The 24,396-nt window shown below is 37.5% G+C and overlaps 1 protein-coding gene across 18 annotated transcripts in view; it reads right to left on the reverse strand.

Moving 5' to 3' along the window:
- Positions 1-4,926: 4,926 nt before the first annotated feature.
- Positions 4,927-24,396, reverse strand: part of SLC4A7 (solute carrier family 4 member 7) — a 124,862-nt gene continuing 105,392 nt past the window's right edge. For 13 of the 18 annotated variants that reach the window (XM_060402059.1, XM_042235762.1, XM_027957931.2 and 10 more), the window contains 4 exons: positions 21,694-21,825; positions 16,886-16,983; positions 10,964-11,071; positions 4,927-9,127 (listed from right to left, as the gene is read on the reverse strand). In XM_060402059.1, coding sequence (XP_060258042.1) covers positions 9,046-9,127; positions 10,964-11,071; positions 16,886-16,983; positions 21,694-21,825 — 420 coding nt within the window. In that variant the 3' untranslated portion in view covers positions 4,927-9,045. The remainder of the gene's footprint in view (positions 9,128-10,963; positions 11,072-16,885; positions 16,984-21,693; positions 21,826-24,396) is intronic. The other 5 variants (XM_027957933.2, XM_060402053.1, XM_060402058.1 and 2 more) reach the window with 2 other exon arrangements.

Consider the following 24,396-nt stretch of genomic DNA (forward strand, 5'->3'; position numbering starts at 1 on the left):
GAAGCTGGACAACACATTTTCAGAACATCAATATGAACATGAGCTGTGATTCAAAAGTCTGTCACTTGGTCAAACAAACAGGGGTGTTGGAAATTCCCCTGGAAAAAAGTGCACCCTCTATTGCTGCTGGCCTCGGCATTGTATGAGGAAACTTCCTGAGTAGCTGGACGGCTTTAAGTTCTTGTGACCTCCTGGAATGTTCCCCACCAGAGGATCCTAATGTCTCACCTCTTTTCACACCTTAAATTAAGAGAGGCAACTGCAGTTGTTGGGGTAGTGTTTTCACAACCTTTCCCCTTACTTACACTGTTGAGTATATTTACCATTATATTTATTTCTGAAAGACTGGGCAAATATTACTTATATATATATATATGGCTATTTTTTCTGGATTCCACATAATAAACTATTTAATACTTAAACATCACTTAGAGGTTTCTTCCTATTGGACTTCCTTATGTAACATGATTTACATAATTTACATATTTCCAAATATAGCTTTCCTAGGAACATGGGAAGCCTTTCTTGGTATTTTGCACAGCCATATATATATAATCACACTGGGTATGCTGACTTCCTGAAACATAGGGTTTCCCATGAGACATCAGATAAGTCTACTCTTATCCACAGGTTTGCCTAGGCAAACTTCTCTCCTCCACTCAGCTAGTCCTTCATAACTGTTTGAAACCTTTAATCCTGTGTTCTATTTTCTTTTACAATTTTCTTAACTATTTATTTATTCATTTTATCTTATGATCATAGAGAAGGTTTCAGGTAAAAATAAACCCAGAATTATTTGTACTCAATGCTTATAGAAAAGTGACTCCAGCATTGTATCTGGACTCTTCAAGGGGTACTTATAAATCACATCGGAGAAGGCAATGGCACCCCACTCCAGTACCCTTGCCTGGAAAATCCCATGGATGGAGGAGCCTGGTAGGCTGCAGTCCATGGGGTTGCTAAGAGTCGGACACGACTGAGCTACTTCACTTTAACTTTTCACTTTCGTGCATTGGAGGAGGAAATGGCAACCCACTCCAGTATTCTTGCCTAGAGAATCCCAGGGATGGGGGAGCCTGGTGGGGCTGCCATCTATGGGGTTGCACAAAGTCAGACACAACTGAAGCAACTTAGCAGCAGTAGCAGCAGCATAAATCACACTACTGATTTCAATGTTGTTTCATGGCCATTCTCATGAAATAAGGTAATTTATGAAGTTGGTTTCTGAATTATCTATCCATGAAAATAATTTCCATCACTATCTTCTTATATAGCAAATTCACATCAGAAAAACTCATAGGATAAGTCATTATGGAACAAGAACATGTACAATTTATTATAAATGATAGGATATACAATCCTTCCTAAGGTTGCACATCCATGCATAAATGGATAAGGAACATGCATAATGAAAAATTAGTAATAAGGTAGTTGTGTTCAGCCTACTGAAACAAAACCAGAGTGGGATCAAGTCTCATTTTATAAAGGAGAAACTTAAATGGACTTGCCCTGAAAAAGTTTAGAAAAAGACAAACATATCTGAATTCATTTTTGTGAGAAATATCATCAGTCAGTCAGTCAGTTCAGTCGCTCAGTCCTGTCCAAGTCTTTGTGACCCCAATGGGCTGCAGCAGGCCAGGTCTCCCTGTCCATCACCAACTACTGGAGTTTACTCAAACTCATGCCCATTGAGTCAATGATGCCATCCAACCATCTCATCCTCTGTAGTCCCCTTTTCCTCCTGCCTTCAATCTTGCCCAGCATCAGAGTCTTTTCCAATGAGTCAACTCTTCACATGAGGTGGCCAAAGTACTGGTTTCAGCTTTAGCATCATTCCTTCCAAAGAAATCTCAGGGTTGATCTCCTTCAGAACGGATTGGTTGCAGAGTCTTCTCCAACACCACAGTTCAAAAGCATCAATTCTTCGGCGCTCAGCTTTCTTCACAGTCCAACTCTCACATCCATACATGACCACAGGGAAAACCATAGCCTTGACTAGATGGACCTTAGTTGGCAAAGTAATGTCTCTGCTTTTTACTATGCTATCTAGGTTGGTCATTAACTTTCCTTCCAAGGAGTAAGCGTCTTTTAATTTCATGGCTGCAAAAACCATCTGCAGTGATTTTGGAGCGCTAGAAAATAAAGTCTGCCACTGTTTCCCCATCTATTTGCCACAGGACCAGATGCCATGATCTTCGTTTTATGAATGTTAGCTTTAAGCCAACCTTTTCACTCTCCTCTTTCACTTTGATCAAGAAGCTCTTTAGTTCTTCTTCACTTTCTGTCATAAGGGTGGTGTCATCTGCATTATCTGAAGTTATTAATATTTCTCCTGGCAATTTGGATTCCAGCTTGTGCTTCATCCAGCCCAGCGTTTCTCATGGTGTACTCTGCATAAAAGTTAAATAAGCAGGGTGACAATATATAGCCTTGACCTACTCCTTTCCCTACTTGGAACCAGTCTGCTGTTCCATGTCCAGTTCTAACTGTTGCTTCCTGACCTGCACACAGGTTTCTCAAGAGGCAGGTCAGGTGGTCTGGTTTTCCCATCTCTTTCAGATTTTCCACAGTTTATTGTGATCCACACAGTCAAAGGCTTTGGCATAGTCAATAAAGCAGAAATAGGTGTTTTTCTGAAACTCTCTCTTTGCTTTTTTGATGATCCAAAGGATGTTGGCAATTTGATCTCTGATTCCTCTACCTTTTGTAAATCCAGCTTGAACTACCAGAAGTTCATGGTCACGTACTGTTGAAGCCTGCCTTGGAGAATTTTGAGCATTACTTTACTAGCATGTGAGATGAATGTACACATTATGAAGCTTTATGGCATTTATTTTGTGCCAGGGACTGTTCCAAACTCTTTCCTCTGTTTGACTTACTCTTCACACTGTCTGGTTATTTCTCATCCTAGTTAGAGCCAGGAGGCCCATAGCCCAGAGCTGGTAATTGATGGAGGCAGGGGAGATCTTAAGAGTTCCAATCTAGAGCCCAGCCTTAACCACCATGCTGCTCCCTGAACAATTCAATCTCATCTTAATATAGTTCCAAGCTCCTCAGGGATGTCAATTAGTGCAGTGATTAAATCTCCCAAAACTTGATTTAAAATGAATACAGTGAATGCTTAGCCTGATATTTTTTTCTGCTCTAAATAATAATGAAAGGTAGACCCAGGAGAGTAATGATATTTTGATCTGAGTACTTGAAGATATTTTTTACTAACTAAAATAGCAAGGCACCATTTTGGAAAATACAGAGAGGTGAGATGAAAAGCAAACTCAGGGGAATGTAGCAGAACATTCTAATTAAACTGAAGAGAACATACCATCAGCAGAAATAATGTTACCAATCAAAACAAAAAGGTGGCAGAGAAGGCAGACGGATGCTGAGCAGATGGATTCTCTAGAGACATTTTAAATATTAAGCAGGAGACAGAAGTATTCCTCTGAACTTTTATCAGAATACTCAATGAGCTTCCCATCTTTCTCCTCTTTCTAAAAATAAAATCTTAATGTTTCAGCCTCCCCTGAACATAACTGACAGTCACATAGAAGATTAAGAGGCCTGGGTCACAAGGGGCTGTGGAGGAGAGGAGCAGCACAGCCACCTGCGTGGGGCCCCCCATCCTGTGCTGCTGAGGTGAGGACACAAGGCCCGCAAAGCGCTCACGCCTGCATCAAGCTCGCGGCTGATGTGATCAAGCCCAAGTTTGTAAGACTTCAAATCCCCTACTGGTGTTTTTGAACTCCCCTTTCACTATCCTAATGTGAATCCACAGGTCATGTAAATCACATGTTCAAAAGTAAAATAGTATAATGTCATAGCTAACATATGGAACAAACAAATGTACCTTAAATAGATATTGAAATAAATATTCAGAATCAACAAGAACACACACAGAAAACAATTCCCCAACTTTCTAAAATGCCCCTGGACCACTGGTCTAGGAAAAGAACAAAACCAATAAGAGGGTATTTTAAACACAGACACACACGCTTGAGTGGAGGCAGGAAAATGCTCTTACAGCAGACAGCACACGGGAGAGGACAACTGGAAGAAAAGGCGCCACTTACACTGAGCTTTGAAAGAACAGCAGAGAAAGACGAAAGAAGGTTTTCCGAACAATAGGAGTGTTTTCATGAAAAGCACAGAGTTAGTGATGTGAAGGTCACAGAACTGATGCTGGAAGGATCAGATCTGCCTTAAGGAGCAAGAGCAAACAAAACTGAGTGGGAGACTCACTGTTTCCTTTGTTCTCCCCACCCTCAATGCCCACAAAATCTCAAAGCTCTGTAGCTGGGGATAAGAAATAGACAAAAAATATTTCTTCCCTCAAGTAAATGTAAACAGAACTTTCAAATGAAGCTTCCAAAACCTTAAGCGCTTTTTTCCATCTCACTCCCAAAGGTTATCAGATTCACTGTGGGAAATCAGAAACCAGAAATCAGAAGTCTAGAAAACACAGGAAGAAGCGCTCCATATGTGCCTAATGGAAGACAGACCAAACTTCGTCATTGGCTATTACTAAAAAAAAAAATTCATAATAAAATTAATCACTAAAAACAAAAAAGAAAAGCACGCCTGAGTGTGTGTTAAGTATCAACATGCTCATTACACATCATGTAATGTGATGTGTGTTTATTACATTCTCATTCTAAACAGACGTGTCTTAAAATAGGGAATATACTGGACCAGCCTATCTTAAAGGACTTTAATCTCATTATTTCTTAACTATCACAAAATCATTGGGAAAGACACACTATTTTGTTTCATTTCCTTCTCTCACTGTTTCCTCTTTTCTGTCTCCTGCTTACTAAAGCACAGGAAAATTAGGAGGCAGGAAATAGAAATTACTTGCTTTTTCTCCATCCCCTCTCACGTGGCGGGTGGGGGGCTCTTCTAATACCAAAGTAAAGACAATATTCAACGACCGATTCAGTAGACTTTTATTGCTCTTTCAACTTCAATAACATCTCCAAAAAATAGTTTTCTTCTAATATTATGAGACAGATTTGAAAAGCAGGATTATTCACATTCTAGACCGGTAGATACTTGTACTTCATATAGATTAAAAATATCAGTTCTACATTTTAAATGTTTAATTTACTTTGGATTTTATTATAATAGAAAATATCATTGTATTGATAATTATAAAAGTCATAAAAATTAGAACTGTACTGTTCTTATTAAACCAAGCTATCAAATACTGTATAAATGAACAATAAAATTCAATGTCTATTTATTTAAATGGAGTAAACACTGGAAGATAAACCCCCCAAAACAAAACAAAAAAATACCTTTTAATAGGAAAGTAACAAAAGGAAAACCACAACACAAAAATCAATGCACAAAAATCTGATTTAAAAAACAACTGCTAACAATTACTCTAAGTCAACTGCAGAAGTCAATCTATGCTAATTAAGTTAAAAAAAAATGATCTTTAGATGATTCCATTTCCAACTACTGACACTTACTTTTTGAAGTTAGAAAAGTACCAACTTTACATTAAAAATGCCAAGTTCTGAATTATGAACACTATTTAAAATTGTGAATGTCCTTAAAGTCTTCAACCTTCTAAAAAAATAAATAGTTGTTGGACTAAACCAAAAAACAGTTCACATAGTTCTACTGCATATGATAACAATGTGATCTACATAAATAAATTTAAAACATTAAATTATTTAATTTAAACATTTCTGAATTACAATGTTATATCAATGGCTTATACATCCGAAATCTGAGCACTTTAAAACAGGATTCACATGTTACACTGTTGAGCACATTTACATAACTGTTGTACATGATACAATCCTTTAAAAACAGCAAGCTCTGGTGTCATACCTCTGTTTCAGAAACCATTTTTCTTTTTACAGAATTTGAACCTACTTTTTGCGAAAGGAAAAGGTTATAAAGCTATTATATATATACATAAACTTTGGATATGTGAAAGAAACAGAAATGGTTTTTTAGATGAATAAAGCAAAAGTTAGTAATTTTGAGTGGAAAAGAAATCTGCTTTATAAATACATGCATTAGCACATAAAACATTGTTCTACGTACTCTATAGACTTGGCAAATATGAACAATGATATGCCACAGCTTTTTAAAACAACTTGAGAGATTTATGATTGACCACATCATTCACACAGGCACACTCCCACAAACAACACCCATTAGACAGATCATGCACCTCACTTTGTGTGTCTAATATTAGAGACTACAGAGCATCATCCTTTTATCACAAGGAAGTAACTAAAGTTCACTGTCTTCCCCAAAGCTGCAATTTTAGAGTGAAATAGCATTCAAAAGAAACTAAATTTCAGATGGTCAACATGAGGATGGTATTAGCCTCTGTAAACAGATGTCTATAATAAATAAAACCGGTGGAAGAAAGAGTGTCCTGAGCAGCCCCACAGCCCGGGTACTCAGCAGCTCTGAGCTCTGTCCTGGAGACCAAGGCATCTGAGGAAGTGCAGGGCTGTTTCTATAACTTTATTTTATAAATGGAATATGCACAGGTTTATTAATACTTTTGCACCTTGAGGTAAATCAGTACATAGCAATCACTACTGCTCATCTATATGCGTTTAAGGCAACATTTAAAAATCAATATAACTATTAAATTATAGTTTTCACTATCTTCCAAAGAACACTATCCATGATGGTTATTTTCCAAAAACAGTGGGAAAATATCATAGCGACATAAAACAAGCTATTACTTAAATATGAATTAGCTTTGCTTTTCAATGGAGTAGTCATATCAGATCATTTTGTAAGTCAAGTAGTCAAAAGAAAGCAGAAACTATTTTACAATTAAAACAGTAAAAAACATGGAGTGCAAAGCATTCTGCAAGTCATGGTTTTTCTGGCACTGGATAGCCAGTTTTCATAATTAAATAAAATCACATAAACACTATGATCCCAAGGAGTTTTCAGTTTAAATTTTAAAATTACTTCCTATAAAATATGCACATTTTGTTAACCCTATGACGTCCAGACCCAAGGAAATGATGTGAGGAAATCGTCTTGTCAGGTTAATCAGGGCAGTTTACAAAATTATAGCAGCAAATACTGGGGTCTTTGGAAAGGATTATGCTGCTATGAACAAAAAGGGCTCACTCACTGGAAGCTCATAACACTAACAAGCACCATGGGTAACATTCTCTCACCAAGTACCACAGCATCTCTCTTCTTCAGGCAGCACCAAAAGATGCCAGCTACACTTTCTAAAGAAAATTAGTTACATTTCCAGCCTCCCATGAGGCAGAAAGTGAATCTGTTATTTTAACTAGAACTGGGTAACACGGTCTTAGATGCGGAAATTTCATGTTAAGTAGTTTGGAATGGATTGCTAGAATTGCTAAAACATCAGCTTTGGGCATCGCTCATGATCTTCTATAAGATCAAGTCTTCATATTTTTGTACTTTGATTAGAACTGATTAAAGAGAGCTTTGGAATTTCATTGAAATTTTCATCCTAACATTCATGTTATCATTTTCAGTACTTCAGTGGCTTCTCAGTACTCATTTGGTTTTTAGAAATCATCCTTTTGCCAAATCAGTTCCCCATTCATCCAGTCCTACAGGCTTAACAAGAACAATATTTATTTATTTCATAAGGAGCTAAAAAGTATATAAAAGATGACTAAAAAGATTTGCTATAAGTTAAAAAGACAGCTCAGAAAATCAAAATCTAAATAAAACACACAAACACAAGCTAGGAAGAATGTCATCAATCTGAGCTATACACATAGTAAGTCTAAAATTTCTTTTAAAATACAAATACGGCAGTGCTTTATATCAAAGATGTAAAATCTATCAACTGCTTTCAGATAATAAACCATAAATGCAAGTGAGCACCAACTATCTACATTAAGCTTACTCTATAGGTGTCATCTTTTCAAATGTTTAGATAACATTTAAGCATCACATCAATTTAAATAAATTAAATATCTTAAAATGAAATCACAGATGGCAATCTATTAGACATTACCTATACAACAGAAAGAACAACGTAAAGAGAAAATGAAAGGTAATTCTTAATAAAGTAATACTGATCATTAACCCACTTAAGAGAATTCTGACTCCTGATTAATCATACTTACAGAAAAATAATCAAGAACTTGAACCTGATACAAACTAACCACATTTTACATAAAAGACAGCAAAGGTAGAGAACAGAGTGGGCATATGGAGCTCTAAAAGGGTATTAGGATTCAGAAAAAAAATTCTATAAAGGCAACAAAGTTTAACTACTTTAAACTGGTATTTTATAGCTTTTAAAATTCATTAACTAATGACTGGTATGAGGGTTAAATTATAAAATCACTTGCAATTTTACTTGTTTATCAGAATGGAAACCTAGATGTGGAGTTTTAAGGTTTAAAATACATTTCAAAAATATAAAGGTCAAAACTGCAGGTCTTATCTAGAAAGTTTCCACTGCTGTACCTCTGCAGCCAGAAGGTTCCCACCAGCTGTGAAACGAGAAGGATGCACACGGGACGAGGGAGGCAGTGGCATCCGCGCCCCCGCACAGGCAGAGCGCCCTGCTCTCCCCTCAGCGCACTAGCAGAAGGGAAGTCATATGGGAACATTTCTAGCAACTCAAGGAAAAAATTTAAAAATACGGACAAAACACATATCACTTAAAGTTGGTATGAACTGCCACTGATTTAAATAGATTTAAAGATTATTTTTTAAAAGAACAGATTTAAAGAAAAGTAGACAATGGATTTTCCCACATTTTTCTACTGCAGAACAGAAAAAAAGCTTCCAACAGAAAAATAAGTATTTGATTAGTAAGAACCATGTACCTCACTTCCAAGAGACCATTTCTTTATAAACACAGTCTCCATGGTGCTCCTAACAAACTTCAGACACTACTTCGAAAACAAACAAACAAAAACCTCAGTAGTCACGCATAAGGGGCATGACATACAATATTGTTATATATAGCAACATGAAACACACACATTATATATACATACACACGTATATGTGTATGTATCTAATCTATCTGTATATATAATTCCTCTTGGTTCAAATCTATAATGAAGTTTCAGCATCCAGGTATTTCTTTCTTGGTTCATCTTCAAAATTTATTTTCACACTTACAGGTTTTTCAGGGCTATTTAAAACAAAGAATGAAAATAAGTAATTTTGAAATGGTCAAATATTACATTCACACATGGCCAACAGTAAACATCCATAATACCTTTGAGATGGCTATTAATACTATAAACATACTAGCTGCCAATACTATCTTACTGCTTTCTTTTCATATTAGTAAACTTTGATGCTCAAAGGCAAATATTAAAAAGTCTTAGCTTTTTAATAGATATTTTTGCCACTGAAATTCACATTTTTTTACAAGCTAAAATTGGTTAGGGTATGATGACTATGCTTAATAGTTTTACTTTATACATGAACAGTTATAACATTTGACTTTTACTGACAAATTATTTAATCAAATTTAAATAATTTAAACAATTATTTCCTGAAAAATGCAACAAATTTCCTAATCTTATCTCCCCAAAGTTCACAAATACAAGATTCCACATTTTCAAGTTAATATCAAAAACAATGATTTTGTGTATATGGATTTAACTGATTAATTATAACAAGAATATCTGGGCTTTGAAAATTTTTCAAAATATAGAAACATGCTATGGTTTGCTGCCTTCTCCAGACAAAATTGAAGAAGACACATCAAGCATTCTTCTGTTGAACAACATAACAAAACATTCTCTTTCCTCCTCAGCTATTTTGAATTGAGGGGCAACCTGAATGAAAGGCAGAAGTACTTACAAAAGACAAAATGATATTAGTCTAAGGTCTTTATACTAACGCTGTGGGCCAGGGGTGCTGACAGGAGCTGAAAATTCCTAAAAGCTAAAAGAGTATCTAGTGAAATTTGGGTTGCATGAAATAATCCAAAATGACAAAAAGTTTAACTTTAAAACTTTGAGATCATATATATAAGTGAAGGAAACAGTCTAGCTTAGAGAATTAAAACTCAAGAAATGATGGGAGAAAAGAAAAAAAAAACAACAACAAAAAAAAAACCTGGTAACAAAGATTAAGCAGAAGCAAAATTCTAAAGGAGGCAGAGAAAGATGGAGAAAAATTTGTGACTGCTTGCCTGGAAGTCTTAATCTGACACCAAGCTGCATATACAGTCTAATACAGCATATATGTCTACCACAGTGTCTGGAACACAGTATACACAATGTAAGCTTCTGCTGACTCTGAATGACTGAGTATTCTACAGGATAATACCTAATTTCTCCAGAGACATGAGGGGTTAAAGTACTAATGATTATCAAGTCAGAATTCCTGAAGTTTAGGTCTTAAAGTGAGGGAGAAAGAAAGAAAACAAGAGTTATTACATAATAAGAAACATAAGGGGTTATGAAACAATTGTGTAATACATGGTTCACTATAAAACTAAATGCCCTTTACAATCATGGATTAAATTTCCTACAAGTATCTCCTAGGAAAAGGTTTACCTCATCAGAAGGTATAGTAGGCTGAAACAAGGCAAAACAAGGTATATTTCTGGGGGGACCATCAGAGCATAACTGTGGCAGCATTCTATTTTAGTATTCAACCCCTAGTAATTTTTTTTCTTTATATGGTTTCTGATCTTTTATATATTTACTCCATATGTATATATTTATTTTTGTTACAATATAACGCCAATTCCTTTTTTTTTTTTTGAAGCCGGTAACTATAAATTTAAAAAATAACAACAAAAAAATCAGTGCCCATATCTGCTCCAGTACACAGTAAAATGATGGACAGAGGAAGGAGGAGAAGAAGAAGAAGAAAAAAATGTTGTTTTGTTAAGTAAGGAGAATATAAATTACGTAAACTGAGTTAAATTGAATGGTTTCCTAAATAGCTATCCATAAGTAAACTAGAAGTCACTACAGTTAGAAAATGCATAAATTGTTACAGCTACCTCGGGTTAGGTCTGGTTACTTTGGCATTCTCAGTGTTCATGGACAGTGCCTTCCACTGTGCAGTTTTGGCCATTTCATCTGATATGTTAACAACTGAGGGATCAACACTGAAGAACAAACACACTTTCTGGTTAGTATTCAGTACTTGCAAAAGCATTAATACTGTCATTCTTATTATCTACATAATACTTGCTTTCATCAACTTAAAACTGAGAAAAGTCTTTGCCATGCACTTAAACCAAGGTCCAGCAAGATATCACTACTTTGGAGTTCTATCATAAAGGTCTCATGGGGAACTGCATCTTTCCTTATAATCCAAACTAGGAATGACACTAATTAACTGGGCAATGATGCTCAAAGGTGATTATCCTGGCTATAAGTATACTATTAAAATAACAGGAAAGAATATATTAATGTGCTTTTAAGTATAAAAAGTGATACAGCATCAAGTCAATTAGAAAACTTTTATAATCTGCACAAATTTCAGTTGCAGCAAACAACTATCTAAAGTACATCAAGAAAAGTAACAACTAGGATTTAAAATGTTTTTTTTTCAAAGTTTTTACAAATCATTAAAAAGAATTCTGGGAAATGGGATGGTTTAAAATTAGAAATTAAAATGCTTCAAAAGATAAAATACCAGAAAGGTTTGTCAGTACCACTTTTAGCTGATTATTACCATATCAGTAATATGGTAGCCTCAAAGTGTTACTACTAATATATAAAATTTATCAAAATCCAAAGAACAAAATACTTCTTTCATTATAAGAAACAAATGTAATTATCCTGTATCTCTATGAAATACTGCAAAAATTACCTCAACGCCCCAAGTCCAGTAAAGAAGACATCCACAAATAATTTGGAGCTTAAGGTTGTCAGTTGCAAGTAACATGAAAATACTAGAAGTTAATAGAAATACACTTGCAAGCCCTTTTTCTTCACCCAAAGAAAAATATTTCATGCAAACAAACAATGAATACAAATGTCAAAACGGATGTTAAATTAACACTGTGGTAGCAGCCAGGTTATAAAGGGTATAGAGCAGTCCTTTGTTCACACGTTAAGTCTGCACATCATTGATGATGTAAGACTGTAAAAATCAGTGACAGAATCACTGGAAAGTCTCCAAGGCCACTTTACCAAGTTTTTACAAGCACACACATCTGGACACCCAGATTCACCATGGCGGTACCTGAGACCCGGTCTACCCCAAGAAAATGTTTCTTTGCTCAGTTGCGAACTTCCAATAATTGAAGAGAGAAATTCCTGAAACACTTTCTAGGTTCTAAATGTTTCTTCTCTACTTTCCCATTAGTAGAAATTAAGACTCCCCCTCTGAAGAAAATAGACATTTTGTTTTCCTCCAGAGTAAAAACTAGATGGAAAAAATTTTGTCTACATTCAATAAATTATTTTCATATTTTGTAGGACTTTATGGTTTCCAAATGCTTTCCTATGTTGCTAAGTTATCTTACTTCATTTTTACAGCATATAATCCAAAGCTTGGAGAAGGGAATGGCTACCCACCCGAAGTATTCATGCCTGGAGAATTCCACTGTAGCCCAGCGGGCTACAGTCCGTGAGGTTGCAGGGTCGGACATGACTAAGTGACTAACACACACACAAACATATCCAAAGCAGGCAGACCTAAAGGCCTGGCAGACAAACAGGTCAGCCAATTCCTGGCATTCTAGATGTTCAAGTTTTAAGCAAAATGGCATTAATCATGGCTCATGTCATCATTAGACAAAGTAAATGTATGCGTGTATACCCATTCTTTTTGTTAAATATCAGAAAGTATAAGTATGGACTCCACTTACATCTGTCAAAGTCCATGTGTGATCATGGTAAGGAAAAGCTAATGTAGACCCTACAGAAATTGAGTGGCCAGCATCTCAGCAAACTGCTGAGTCACCAGTAACCACCATGGCAGTTCCTATACTCTTTTTGGACTTCCCTGGAGGCTCAGATGCTAAAGAATCTGCCTCCTGTGCAGGAGACCTGAATTTTATCCCCAGGTCGGGAAGATCACCTGGAAAAGGGAATGGCAACCCACTCAAGCACTCTTACCTAGAGAATTCCATAGACAGAGGAGCCAGGTGGGCTACACTTCATGGGGTTGCAAATGTCACACACGAATAAGCAACTAGCACTTTCACTTGCACACTCTTTTTAGCACAAAGTCAATGCATTGATTCATTTAACAAACATTTACAGAATCTAGAGAAGCAGAGCACTAAACATGGATATATCAAAATGTCTATACTTGGCATTTAATGTAAGATACATACAAATTTGAGGGAAAATCATGAAAGGTGACAAAGGATACCCATGATAAAAATTAATAGTAAAAAGTATTAGAGAAAAATACCTGTGAATTCATTGTCAAAACTAATCAACACACAGAGTCCAAATGTGACCTCTGTAAAAGCTATAAAGTTAAAAATGAAAAAAGGTTGAAGCAAGATAATTAGATATAAACAACATTTTCCATTCACTGGTCAAGGAAGGAACCTATATACCTTCTAAAACTGATTTTTGTACTATATATGGCTATTTGTAAACAGAATAAATATACAGATGAATCAGATGTGTAAATAAATCACAGAAGTTTTTCTTCCAAACTGATTCTATGAGGCCACCATCACCCTAATACCAAAACCTGACAAAGATGCCACAAAAAAAGAAAACTACAGGCCAATATCACTGATGAACAAAGATGCAAAAATCCTTAACAAAATTCTAGCAATCAGAATCCAACACCACATTAAAAAGATCATACACCATGACCAAGTGGGCTTTATCCCAGGGATACAAGGATTAATCAATATCTGCAAATCAATCAATGTAATACACCACATTAACAAATGGAAAAATAAAAGCCATATGATTATCTCAATAGATGCAGAGAAAGCCTTTGACAAAATTCAACATTCATTTATGATAAAAACTCTCCAGAAAGCAGGAGTAGAAGGAACATACCTCAACATAATAAAAGTTATATATGACAAACCCACAGTAAACATTATCCTCAATGGTGAAAAGCAAAAGCATTTCCCCTAAAGTCAGGAACAAGACAAGGGTGTCCACTTTCACCGCTACTATTCAACATAGTTTTGGAAGTTTTGGCCACAGCAATCAGAGCAGAAAAAGAAATAAAAAGAATCCAAATTGGAAAAGAAGAAGTAAAACTCTCCCTGTTTTCAGATTACATGATCCTCTACATAGAAAACCCTAAAGATTCCACCAGAAAATTACTAGAGCTAATCAATGAATATAGTGAAGTTTCAGGATACAAAATCAACACAGAGAAATCCCTTGCATTCCTACACTCTAATAATGAGAAAATAGAAAGGGAAATTAAGGAAACAACTCCATTCACCATTGCAACGAAAAGAATAAAATACTTAGGAATATATCTACCTAAAGAAACAAAAGACCTACATATAGAAAACTATAAAACACTGGTGAAAGAAATCAAAGAGGACACTAATAGATGGAGAAATATACCATGGTCATGGATTGGAAGAATCAATATAGTGAAAATGAGTATACTACTCAAAGCAATCTATAGATTCAATGCAATCCCTATCAAGCTACAACAGTATTTTTCAGAGCTAGAACAAATAATTTCACAATTTGTATGGAAATACAAAAAACCTCAAATAGCCAAAGCAATCTTGAGAAAGAAGAATGGAACTGGAGGAATCAACCTGCCTGACTTCAGGCTCTACTACAAAGCTACAGTCATCAACATAGTACGGTACTGGCACAAAGACAGAAATATAGATCGATTGAACAAAATAGAAAGCCCAGAGATAAACCCACGCACCATTGGACACCTTATCTTTGACAAAGGAGGCAAGAATATACAACAGAGAAAAGACAATCTCTTTAACAAGTGGTGCTGGGAAAACTGGTCAACCATTTGTAAAAGAATGAAACTAGAACACTTTCTAACACCATACACAAAAATAAACTCAAAATGGATCAAAGATCTAAACGTTAAGACCGGAAACTATAAAACTCCTAGAGGAGAACACAGGCAAAACACTCTCTGACATAAATCACAGCAGGATCCTCTATGACCCACCTCCCAAAATATTGGAAACAAAAGCAAAAATAAACAAGTGGGACCTAATTAAAATTAAAAGCTTCTGCACAACAAAGGAAACTATAAGCAAGGTGAAAAGACAGCCTTCAGAATGGGAGAAAATAATAGCAAATGAAGCAACTGACAAACAACTAATCTCAAAAATATACAAGTAACTCCTGCAGCTCAATTCCAGAAAAATAAATGACCCAATAAAAAAATGGGCCAAAGACCTAAACAGACATTTCTCCAAAGAAGACATACAGATGGCTAACAAACACATGAAAAGATGCTCAACATCACTCATTATCAGAGAAATGCAAATCAAAACCATAGTGAGGTACCATTTCACGCCAGTCAGAATGGCTGCTATCCAAAAGTCTACAAGCAATAAATGCTGGAGAGGGTGTGGAGAAAGGGGAACCCTCTTACATTGTTGATGGGAATGCAAACTAGTATAGCCACTATGGAGAACTGTGGAGACTCCTTAAAAAACTGGAAATAGAACTGCCATACGACCCAGCAATCCCACCGCTGGGCATACACACCAAGGAAACCAGAATTGAAAGAGACACATGTACCCCAATGTTCACTGCAGCCTTGTTTATAATAGCCAGGACATGGAAGCAACCTAGATATGTCCATCAGCGGATGAATGGATAAGAAAGCTGTGGTACATATACACAATGGAGTATTACTCAGCCATTAAAAAAAATATATTTGAATATATATTCAAATATATATTGGATGAAACTGGAGCCTATTATACAGAGTGAAGTAAGCCAGAAAGAAAAACACCAATACAGTATACTATCGCATATATATGTAATTTAGAAAGATGGTAACAACCACCCTGTATGTGAGACAGCAAGAGAGACACAGATGTATAGAACAGTCTTTTGGACTCCGTGGGAGAGGGAGAGGGTGGGATGATCTGGGAGAATGGCATTGAAACGTGTATAATATCATATGTGAAACGAATCACCAGTCCAGGTTTGATGCATGATACAGGATGCTTGGGGCTGGTGCATTGGGATGACCCAGAGGGATGGTACGGGGAGGGAGGTGGGGGGGGGGGGGGGTTCAGGATGGGGAACACGTGTACACCCATGGCGGATTCATGTTGATGTACGGCAAAACCAATATTTAAAAAGTAATTAGCCTCCAATTAACATAAATAAATTTATATTAAAAAAATAAATCATAGAAGTTTTTAAAGCTAAAAAAAGGCTTACATTTCCCAACCTCTATATTTAGTTCATAGATTTTAATATAAATTGCCAAAATCATGTATGATACACTATACATGATAAACATTAATTTTTCCCTAGTATGAGCCCTCACTGGCAATGGGCAGATGATACCTTTGAAAAGTGAAGGAGAGTTCCAGGGCCTCTAAACACTGTCACCTGTGGGAAGGTCATCCAAAGATGGATTACAAGCGTTATTTTCCAGCACGCACCAACCTCCGTCATAATGAGGGCAAGGGAAAAAAATAAAGTTGTACTACTGAGAGCATGGGAGTATCCTAAGACTGGGTTTAAACTTCACTGAAACAGAAGGAGTGAGAACAACAGGACAATCTCTGCTGGACGTGGAGGCCGAGGTCTCTCCCTGCCAGCTCTATCCTGCTGCTGTCAGCGGGAGGGGAAGGAGGGAGCCACTTCCTCTTCCACCTGCAGGAAGCCCTCCTTCAGCCTACATGTCAGGTGCAGTGTTTGTCATCGTTTAAAACCAGACATCATGACTTTAGAGACACACCGCATGGCTCATTCATGCACCTGTCGTGTGAATGCAGCACATTCTAAAATGCAAAGCTGCATCTCACCTGTACTTTAGCGCCTTCACTGGAATCTGCAGGAGGCTTCCCCCCTCAAATGGAAGGTGCACAGTGTCTTCACCAGCTTGCAGCATTCGCTCAGCTTCCTTGAAAGAACAGACGTGAAGAGGTGACTTTTCCCAGAATATTTCCAGGACCAATTAATATATCAACATCTATATTGACGTATGTTGACAACCAAATTGACACCATTTAACTTGCCATGACTGAAAATTTCATTTTATTATTATGAACACACACTTGTAACACAAGGTGAAAACAACCACTTGTAAAGATTAATTTTTAAGGGTTATAACTTCCATCTCTGGGAGTTAAATCATTCAGTTCAGCTCAGTTCATTCGCTCAGTCATGTCCGACTCTTTGCAACCCCATGAATCGCAGCACTCCAGGCCTCCCTGTCCATCACCAATTCCCGGCGTTTACCCAAACTCACGTCCATCGAGTCATTGATGCCATCCACCCATGTCACCCTCTGTAATCCCCTTCTCCTCCTGCCTCCAATCCCTCCCAGCATCAGTCTTTTCCAATGAGTCAACTCTTCGCATGAGGTGGCCAAAGTACTGGAGTTTCAGCTTTAGCATCATTCCTTCCAAAGAAATCCCAGGGCTGATCTCCTTCAGAATGGACTGGTTGGATCTCCTTGCAGTCCAAGGGACTCTCAAGAGTCTTTTCCAACACCACAGTTCAAAAGCGTCAATTCTTCAGCGCTCAGCTTTCTTCACAGTCCAACTCTCATATCCATACATGACTACTGGAAAAACCATAGCCTTAACTAGATGGACCTTTGTTGGCAAAGAAATGTCTGTTCAGTTCAGTCACTCACTTGTGTCCAACTCTTTGCGACCCCATGAATCGCAGCACGCCAGGCCTCCCTGTCCATCACCAACTCCCGGAGTTCATTCAAATTCACATCTATCAAGTCGGTGATGCCATGCAGCAATGTCTCTTAGTACTATTTAAATATCAATTTAGCTACATAAATTTTACTTTTTAAAATTTATTACTATTACCATTACTTTTGGCGACTCCACATAGCACATAGGATCCTAGTTCTCTGACTATTGGAAGTGCAGAGTCCTAACCACTGGACTGCCAGGCAAGTCGCCATAAACTTTATTATCAACTATTACACAGGTATACAATGAGAGGGGGCTTCCCAGGTGGCACAAGTGGTAAAGAACCTGCCCGCCAATGCAGGAGACACAAGATGGGGGTTCAATCCCTGGGTTGGAAAGATCCCCTGGAGAGGGAATTGGTAACCCACTCCAGTACTCTTGCCTAGAAAATTGCATGGACAGGGGAGCCTGGCCGGGTACAGGCCATGGGGTTGCAGAGTCAGTCATGACTGAGCACATACACGCCATGTACAATGAGCAACAAAATTGTGTGAAATCTCATGGCTCTCATTACAATACAATATAAGCAAAACCTCACCTGGATAAGATGGGGGTTTCTCAGTCTCAGCAATACTGACATTAAGAGCCAAACAACTGCTTGTCCTGGGAGCCAGTCCTGTCTATGGTGGATGTACAACAGGCCATACGTTGCCAGTAGCAGCCCCTTTTCTGAGCATCCCCTCAAGTCAAGAACACCTACGCTAAGAAACATGAACCCAAATCACGGCACAATCCTAATGAGGATGGAGACACGGAGAGAGCACCTGTCTTACTAAAAGAAATCCCACAGCTTGGGGGTGACAATGCACCTGGTTTTAACAAAAACAATGTAAGATTAAAAACCAATAAACCTAAATTTCTCAGCACTCCCTGCAGCTCAGTGTGGTGCCAGTGGAACCTCCTGGATGCCATTTCTGGGTAGCACGGTGGGGCCGCCGCCACTGCCTCCCACTGTCTCTGACTCTGCTGCTAATGCAGCTCATGCTCAGCAGGCACTCTGACCCATCACGGGATGCTGAGGATGGAAAGTCTACGCTGGGCTGGGAGAAACTAACAGAGTTCCTGACAACTGTAGAACCAGCACACAAGGTCACTTAACTTTCAAGATTCCTTTTACAGGACAAAAAGAAAAAACTCTTGTGTTTAAGGCAGCTCTACTTTTGTTCTGTGACATGCAAATGACCTTATTCTAAGTGATATAGGAAGTAATAAGCAAGCAATTTTACCTATTTTATAAATAAATTATATCCTATTTGAAAAATCATCAAAAGCTTATTTTTACATACATACATACATACATATATATATATATATAGCCTTGAAGGAAACAAAATTCTTAAAAATTTTGTAGACTCAATTTAACTGTTTCACAATTAATATCCTCATTAAAAAGTCACAATTTTTACTTAAAAGTAAACATAGAACCAGGCATTTTGCCATAAATCAGCACCGAATAATCAAACCATGAAAAGATGCCAGCAAGTTTCTAAAAGCATTTGTCTGCAACTTTAATAAACGCTTTTTCATAAATACTACGCAACACAAGTTATAAATTGTGCTAATTTCTCTCAAAAATTAGGGGAAAAAACAAAACCCAGCAATTTTGAGATCTATTTAAATAGGACCACAACTTTTAAAAAGGTATTATTTTATCTTTAACTTTCAAACAATATTCTGACTGGGCAAATGAACTGAGGCACTGAATTCAACAGAATCATCTATGCTACATAACTCAAGTGTCTATGTGTCCTTCATAATTGGTTACAGTACTGAGCTGGTTGTTAAAAAATTCAAATTCAGTATAGGGTATTCATGTAAATCTCAGTATACAAATCAACTAAGGGTACATAATATTGAATATAAAAACTAAAATTTTACTACATTTTCTATAAAAAGATTATCTACTTAATGTCACTTTTGTCCTTATATATGCCAGATTATTAAAATGCTGTTAAAATTAAAATGAATGCTAAAATGTACTCTCATGTATATTTAAGGTTATGTTAGATGGAAGACTGTGACGTAGAATTATTCTGTGTTATCTATGTTTTTATACTGGTAAATTCTTCCGACTGTTGATTTATATACATATCATATGTAATTTTTCTGAAGTATCTCTGTGTAAGGGCTGAGGGCAAGTTGGTAAAATGGGTAAGAGCCTGTGTTTAGGACAATTTACTTATTAATCTCCGTTTCCTTATTTGTAAACTGGAAATAATAAAAGTACACACACTTTTTAAAGTAATGCTCAAAATTCTCCAAGCCAGGCTTCGACGATACGTGAAACATGAACTTCCAGATGTTCAAGCTGGTTTTAGAAAAGGCAGAGGAACCAGAGATCAAATCGCCAACATCTGCTGGATCATCGAAAAAGCAAGAGAGTTCCAGAAAACATCTATTTCTGCTTTATTGACTGTGCCAAAGCCTTTGACTGTGTGGATCACAATAAACTGTGGAAAATTCTGAAAGAGATGGGAATACCAGACCACCTGACCTGCCTCTTGAGAAATCTGTATGCAGGTCAGGAAGCAACAGTTAGAACTGGACATGGAACAACAGACTGGTTCCAAATAGGAAAAGTAGTATGTCAAGGCTGTATATTCTCACCCTGCTTATTTAACTTCTATACAGAGTACACCATGAGAAATGCTGGGCTGGATGAAGCACAAGCTGGAATCAAGATCACCAGGAGAAATATCAATAACCTCAGATATGCAGATGACACCACCCTTCTGGCAGAAAGTGAAGAGGAACTAAAAAGCCTCTTGATGAAAGTGAAAGAGGAGAATGAAAAAGCTGGCTTAAAACTCAACATTCAGAAAACGAAGATCACGGCATCCGGTCCCATCACTTCATGGCAAAGGGAAACGATGGAAACAGTGAGAGACTTTATATTTTGGGGGGGCTCCAAAATCCCTGCAGATGGTGACTGCAGCCATGAAATTAAAAGACGCTTGCTCCTTGGAAGAAAAGCTATGACCAAATAGACAGCATATTAAAAAGCAGAGTACTTTACCAATAAAGGTACGTTTAGTCAAGGCTATAATTTTTCCAATAGTCATGTATCAGTGTGAGAGTTGGACTATAAAGAAAGCTAAGCACCAAAGAATTGATGCTTTTGAACTGTGGTGTTGGACAAGACTCTTGAGAGTCCCTTGGATTGCAAGGAGATCCAATCAGTCCATCCTAAAAGAAATCAGTCCTGAATATTCATTGGAAGGACTGATGCTAAAGCTGAAACTCCAATACTTTGGCCACCTGACATGAAGAGCTGACTCATCTGAAAAGACCCTGATGCTGGGAGGGATTGAAGGCAGGAGAAGAAGGGACAACAGAGGATGAGATGGTTGGATGGCATCACTGACTCAATGGACACGCTGCTGCTGCTGCTAAGTTGCTTCAGTCAGGTCTGACTCTGTGCAACCTCATAGACGGCAGCCCACCAGGCTCCCCTGTCCCTGGGGATTCTCCAGGCAAGAACACTGGAGTGGGTTGCCATTTCCTTCTCCAATGCATGAAAGTGAAAATTGAAAGTAAAGTCACTCAGTCATGTCCAACTCTGTGCGACCCTATGGACTGCAGCCTACCAGGCTCCTCCATCCAGGGGGATTTTCCAGGCAAGAGTTCTAAAGAGGGTTGCCATTGCCTTCTCCACAATGGATATGAGTTTGAGTAAACTCTGGGAGGTGGTAATGGACAGGGAGGCCTGGCGTGCTGCAGTCCACAAGGTTGCAAAGAGTCGGACATGACCGAGCGACTGAACACTTTTTAATAATAAGGTTCTCAGGAGGACTGAAAGAGTTGATTCCCACTGAAGTGACTATAACAGTGTTTACTACTTGGTACACAATATTAAACAGTAAGTGAATAGTGTGCATTTGAAATTCTCTTTTTTTTACCTCTTTCTCCTTTTTCTTTTTGTCGTCTTCTTTTTTTTTCTTACTTTCTGGCATGAGGTCATCAAGCCAACTAAGCTCTCTCTTTGTGAAACACAAATCCATGAGTTTGCGAACAAAGACTAATGCAAGAACCTTTAAAAAGTAAGGGAAAGAATATTCAGGAATATCTAAAAATAGATAAATTATATCACCTGGAGAAAAAGTGTTTATCAAAGCATAAATAAAAAAGCACTTCATAGAGTTTAAAATTACTTTATACATCATCTTATTTCCAAGAAACTTAGTCACCTATTTATCTTTTTCAACTTTCTGCTCAAAGATATAAAGAAAATGATATTTTTAGCCTTTTCCTATATAAGTCCCTTGAATTCTGTATAAAATTATAAAGCAGATTAACATAATGATTATCTTCACAAACAAGATTATTACTTTTTATGATGACTTTATATAAGTAGATATAATATTTAAAATCTCAACAAGGCATCAGAGAACCCACTTTCCCACATTAGGTTTTACTCTACAAATTATGTTTGTGAAAAAGACACAATATTCTTTAATTTGCTTTTCTTTGCTGCTAAGAGCTTCCCCAGTGACTCAGCTGGTGAAGAACCTGCCTGCCAATACAGGAGCCACAGGAGATGCAGGTTGGAACCCTGGGCTGGGAAGATCCCCTGAAGAAGGAAATGACAACTCACGCCAGTATTCTTGCACGGAAAATCCCATGGCAGAGGAGGCTGGTGGGCTAAAGGTTGAAGATGTTTTCAAATGTTCATTGGGAATTTTTTCTTTTTTTTTTTAACTTTTAAACAATACTTATTTTACATTTGAGTAGAGTTGATTTACAATGCTGTATTATTTTCTGGTGCACAGCAAAGTGATTCAGTTATACATATACGAGAACCTATTTTTTTTCAGATTCTTCTCCCATATAGAATACTGAGTTATTCCCTGTACTATACAATAGGACTTTGCTGTTTCTCTACTTCATATACAGTAGTGTATATATGTTAATCCCGAACTCCTGATTGATCCCTCCCTACCACCTTTCCCCTCTGGTAACGGTAAATTTGTTTTCTATGCTTGTGAGTCCATTTCTGGTTTGTAAGTAAGTTTCCTTGTATCTTTTTTTTTTTAGGATTCCACAAATAAGTGATATCCTATGATATTTGACTCTCTCTGACTTACTTCACTTAGTATGATAATGTCTAGGTCCATCCATGTTTTTGCAAATGGCACTAGTTTGTTCTTTTCATGGCTAAATAATATTCCATTGTATATACGCACCACATCCTCTTTTCCATTTCCCTGTCAATGGCCATTTAGGTTGTTTCCATGTCTTGGCTACTGTGAACAGTGCTGTTATGAACATAGGGGTGGCATGTATCTTTCTGAATTATAGCTTTTGTCTGGATGTATGCCCAGGAGTGGGACTGCTGGCTCATACAGTAGCTCTGGTTTTTTAAGCAATCTCTATAGTGTTCTCCACAGTGGCTGCATCAGCTTACATTCCCATCAACACTGCAGGGAGGGGCCCTTCTCGCCACACCCTCTCCAGCAGGCTTTGAGAATGCATTTATTTCTTGCTGCGTGGGGTCTCTGTCACTGTGCGTGGGTCTTCCCTAGTGGTGGTGCTTGGGCTTCTCGCTGCAGTGACCTCTCCTGTTGAGGAGCATGAGCTCTAGGCTGCGAGGGCTTCAGAAGCTGTGGCGCACGAGGTTCAGCTGCTCTGCAACATATGGCCTCTTTCCAGACCAGGGATTGAACCCACATGCCCTGTACTGGCAGGTGAATTTTTTTTTTTTTTTAAACCACTAGATCACCAGGGAGTCCGCCAACATTTACTGTTTGGAGACTTCTTGATAAAGGCCATTCTAACCAGTGTGCAGAGATACCTTACTGTAGTTTTGATTTGCATTTCTCTAATAATTAGCTTCCCAGGTGGTGCAGTGGTAAGGAATCCATCTGCCAATGCAAAAGACGCCACGTTCAATCCCTGGGTCGGGAAGATCTCCTGGAACAGGAAATAGCAACCCACTCCAGTATTCTTGCTGGAAAAATTCAATGGACAGAGGACCCTGCAGGCTATAGTCCACAGGGTCACAAAGAGTCGGACATAACTGAGCACCAACGTGATAATTAGCGATGTTAAGCATCTTTTCATGTGCTTTTTGGCCATTGGTGACATGTCTTCTTTGGAGAAATGCCTATTTAGATCTGGGGTGTTTGCTTCTTTGATATTGAGTTGCATGAACTGTTTGGGTACTCTGGAAGTTAACCCCTTGACAGTCACATCATTTGCTGGTACTGTCTCCCATTCTGTGGGTTGTCTTTTTGTTCTGTTTATGGTTTCCTTCACTGTTAATAAGTCTGTAAGTTTGATTAGGTCTCATTTGTTTATTTGTTTTTATTTTCATTCCTCTAGGAAGTGGATCTAAATAGACATTGCTGCAATTTATGTCAAAGAGCATTCTGCCTAGTTTTCCATCTTCTGTTCTTACTGTTTCTTACCTTTTGCCTTTTTTTCCAGTTGGTTTTCAACTGACTTCTGTTCATAAATTCCTAACAAGTTCTGTGAGTTTGGATAGAAACTCTCTGTTTTATATGTAACAAATACTTTGTCCCAGTTCACAATCTGGTTTTACTAAGGACATACAAAACAAATATCATGTGGTCAAAAATATCATCTTTCTTTCACTGTTAGAT

Source organism: Ovis aries, chromosome 19 (assembly GCF_016772045.2).
Source record: "Ovis aries strain OAR_USU_Benz2616 breed Rambouillet chromosome 19, ARS-UI_Ramb_v3.0, whole genome shotgun sequence".
Classification (NCBI taxonomy): Eukaryota; Metazoa; Chordata; class Mammalia; order Artiodactyla; family Bovidae; genus Ovis; species Ovis aries.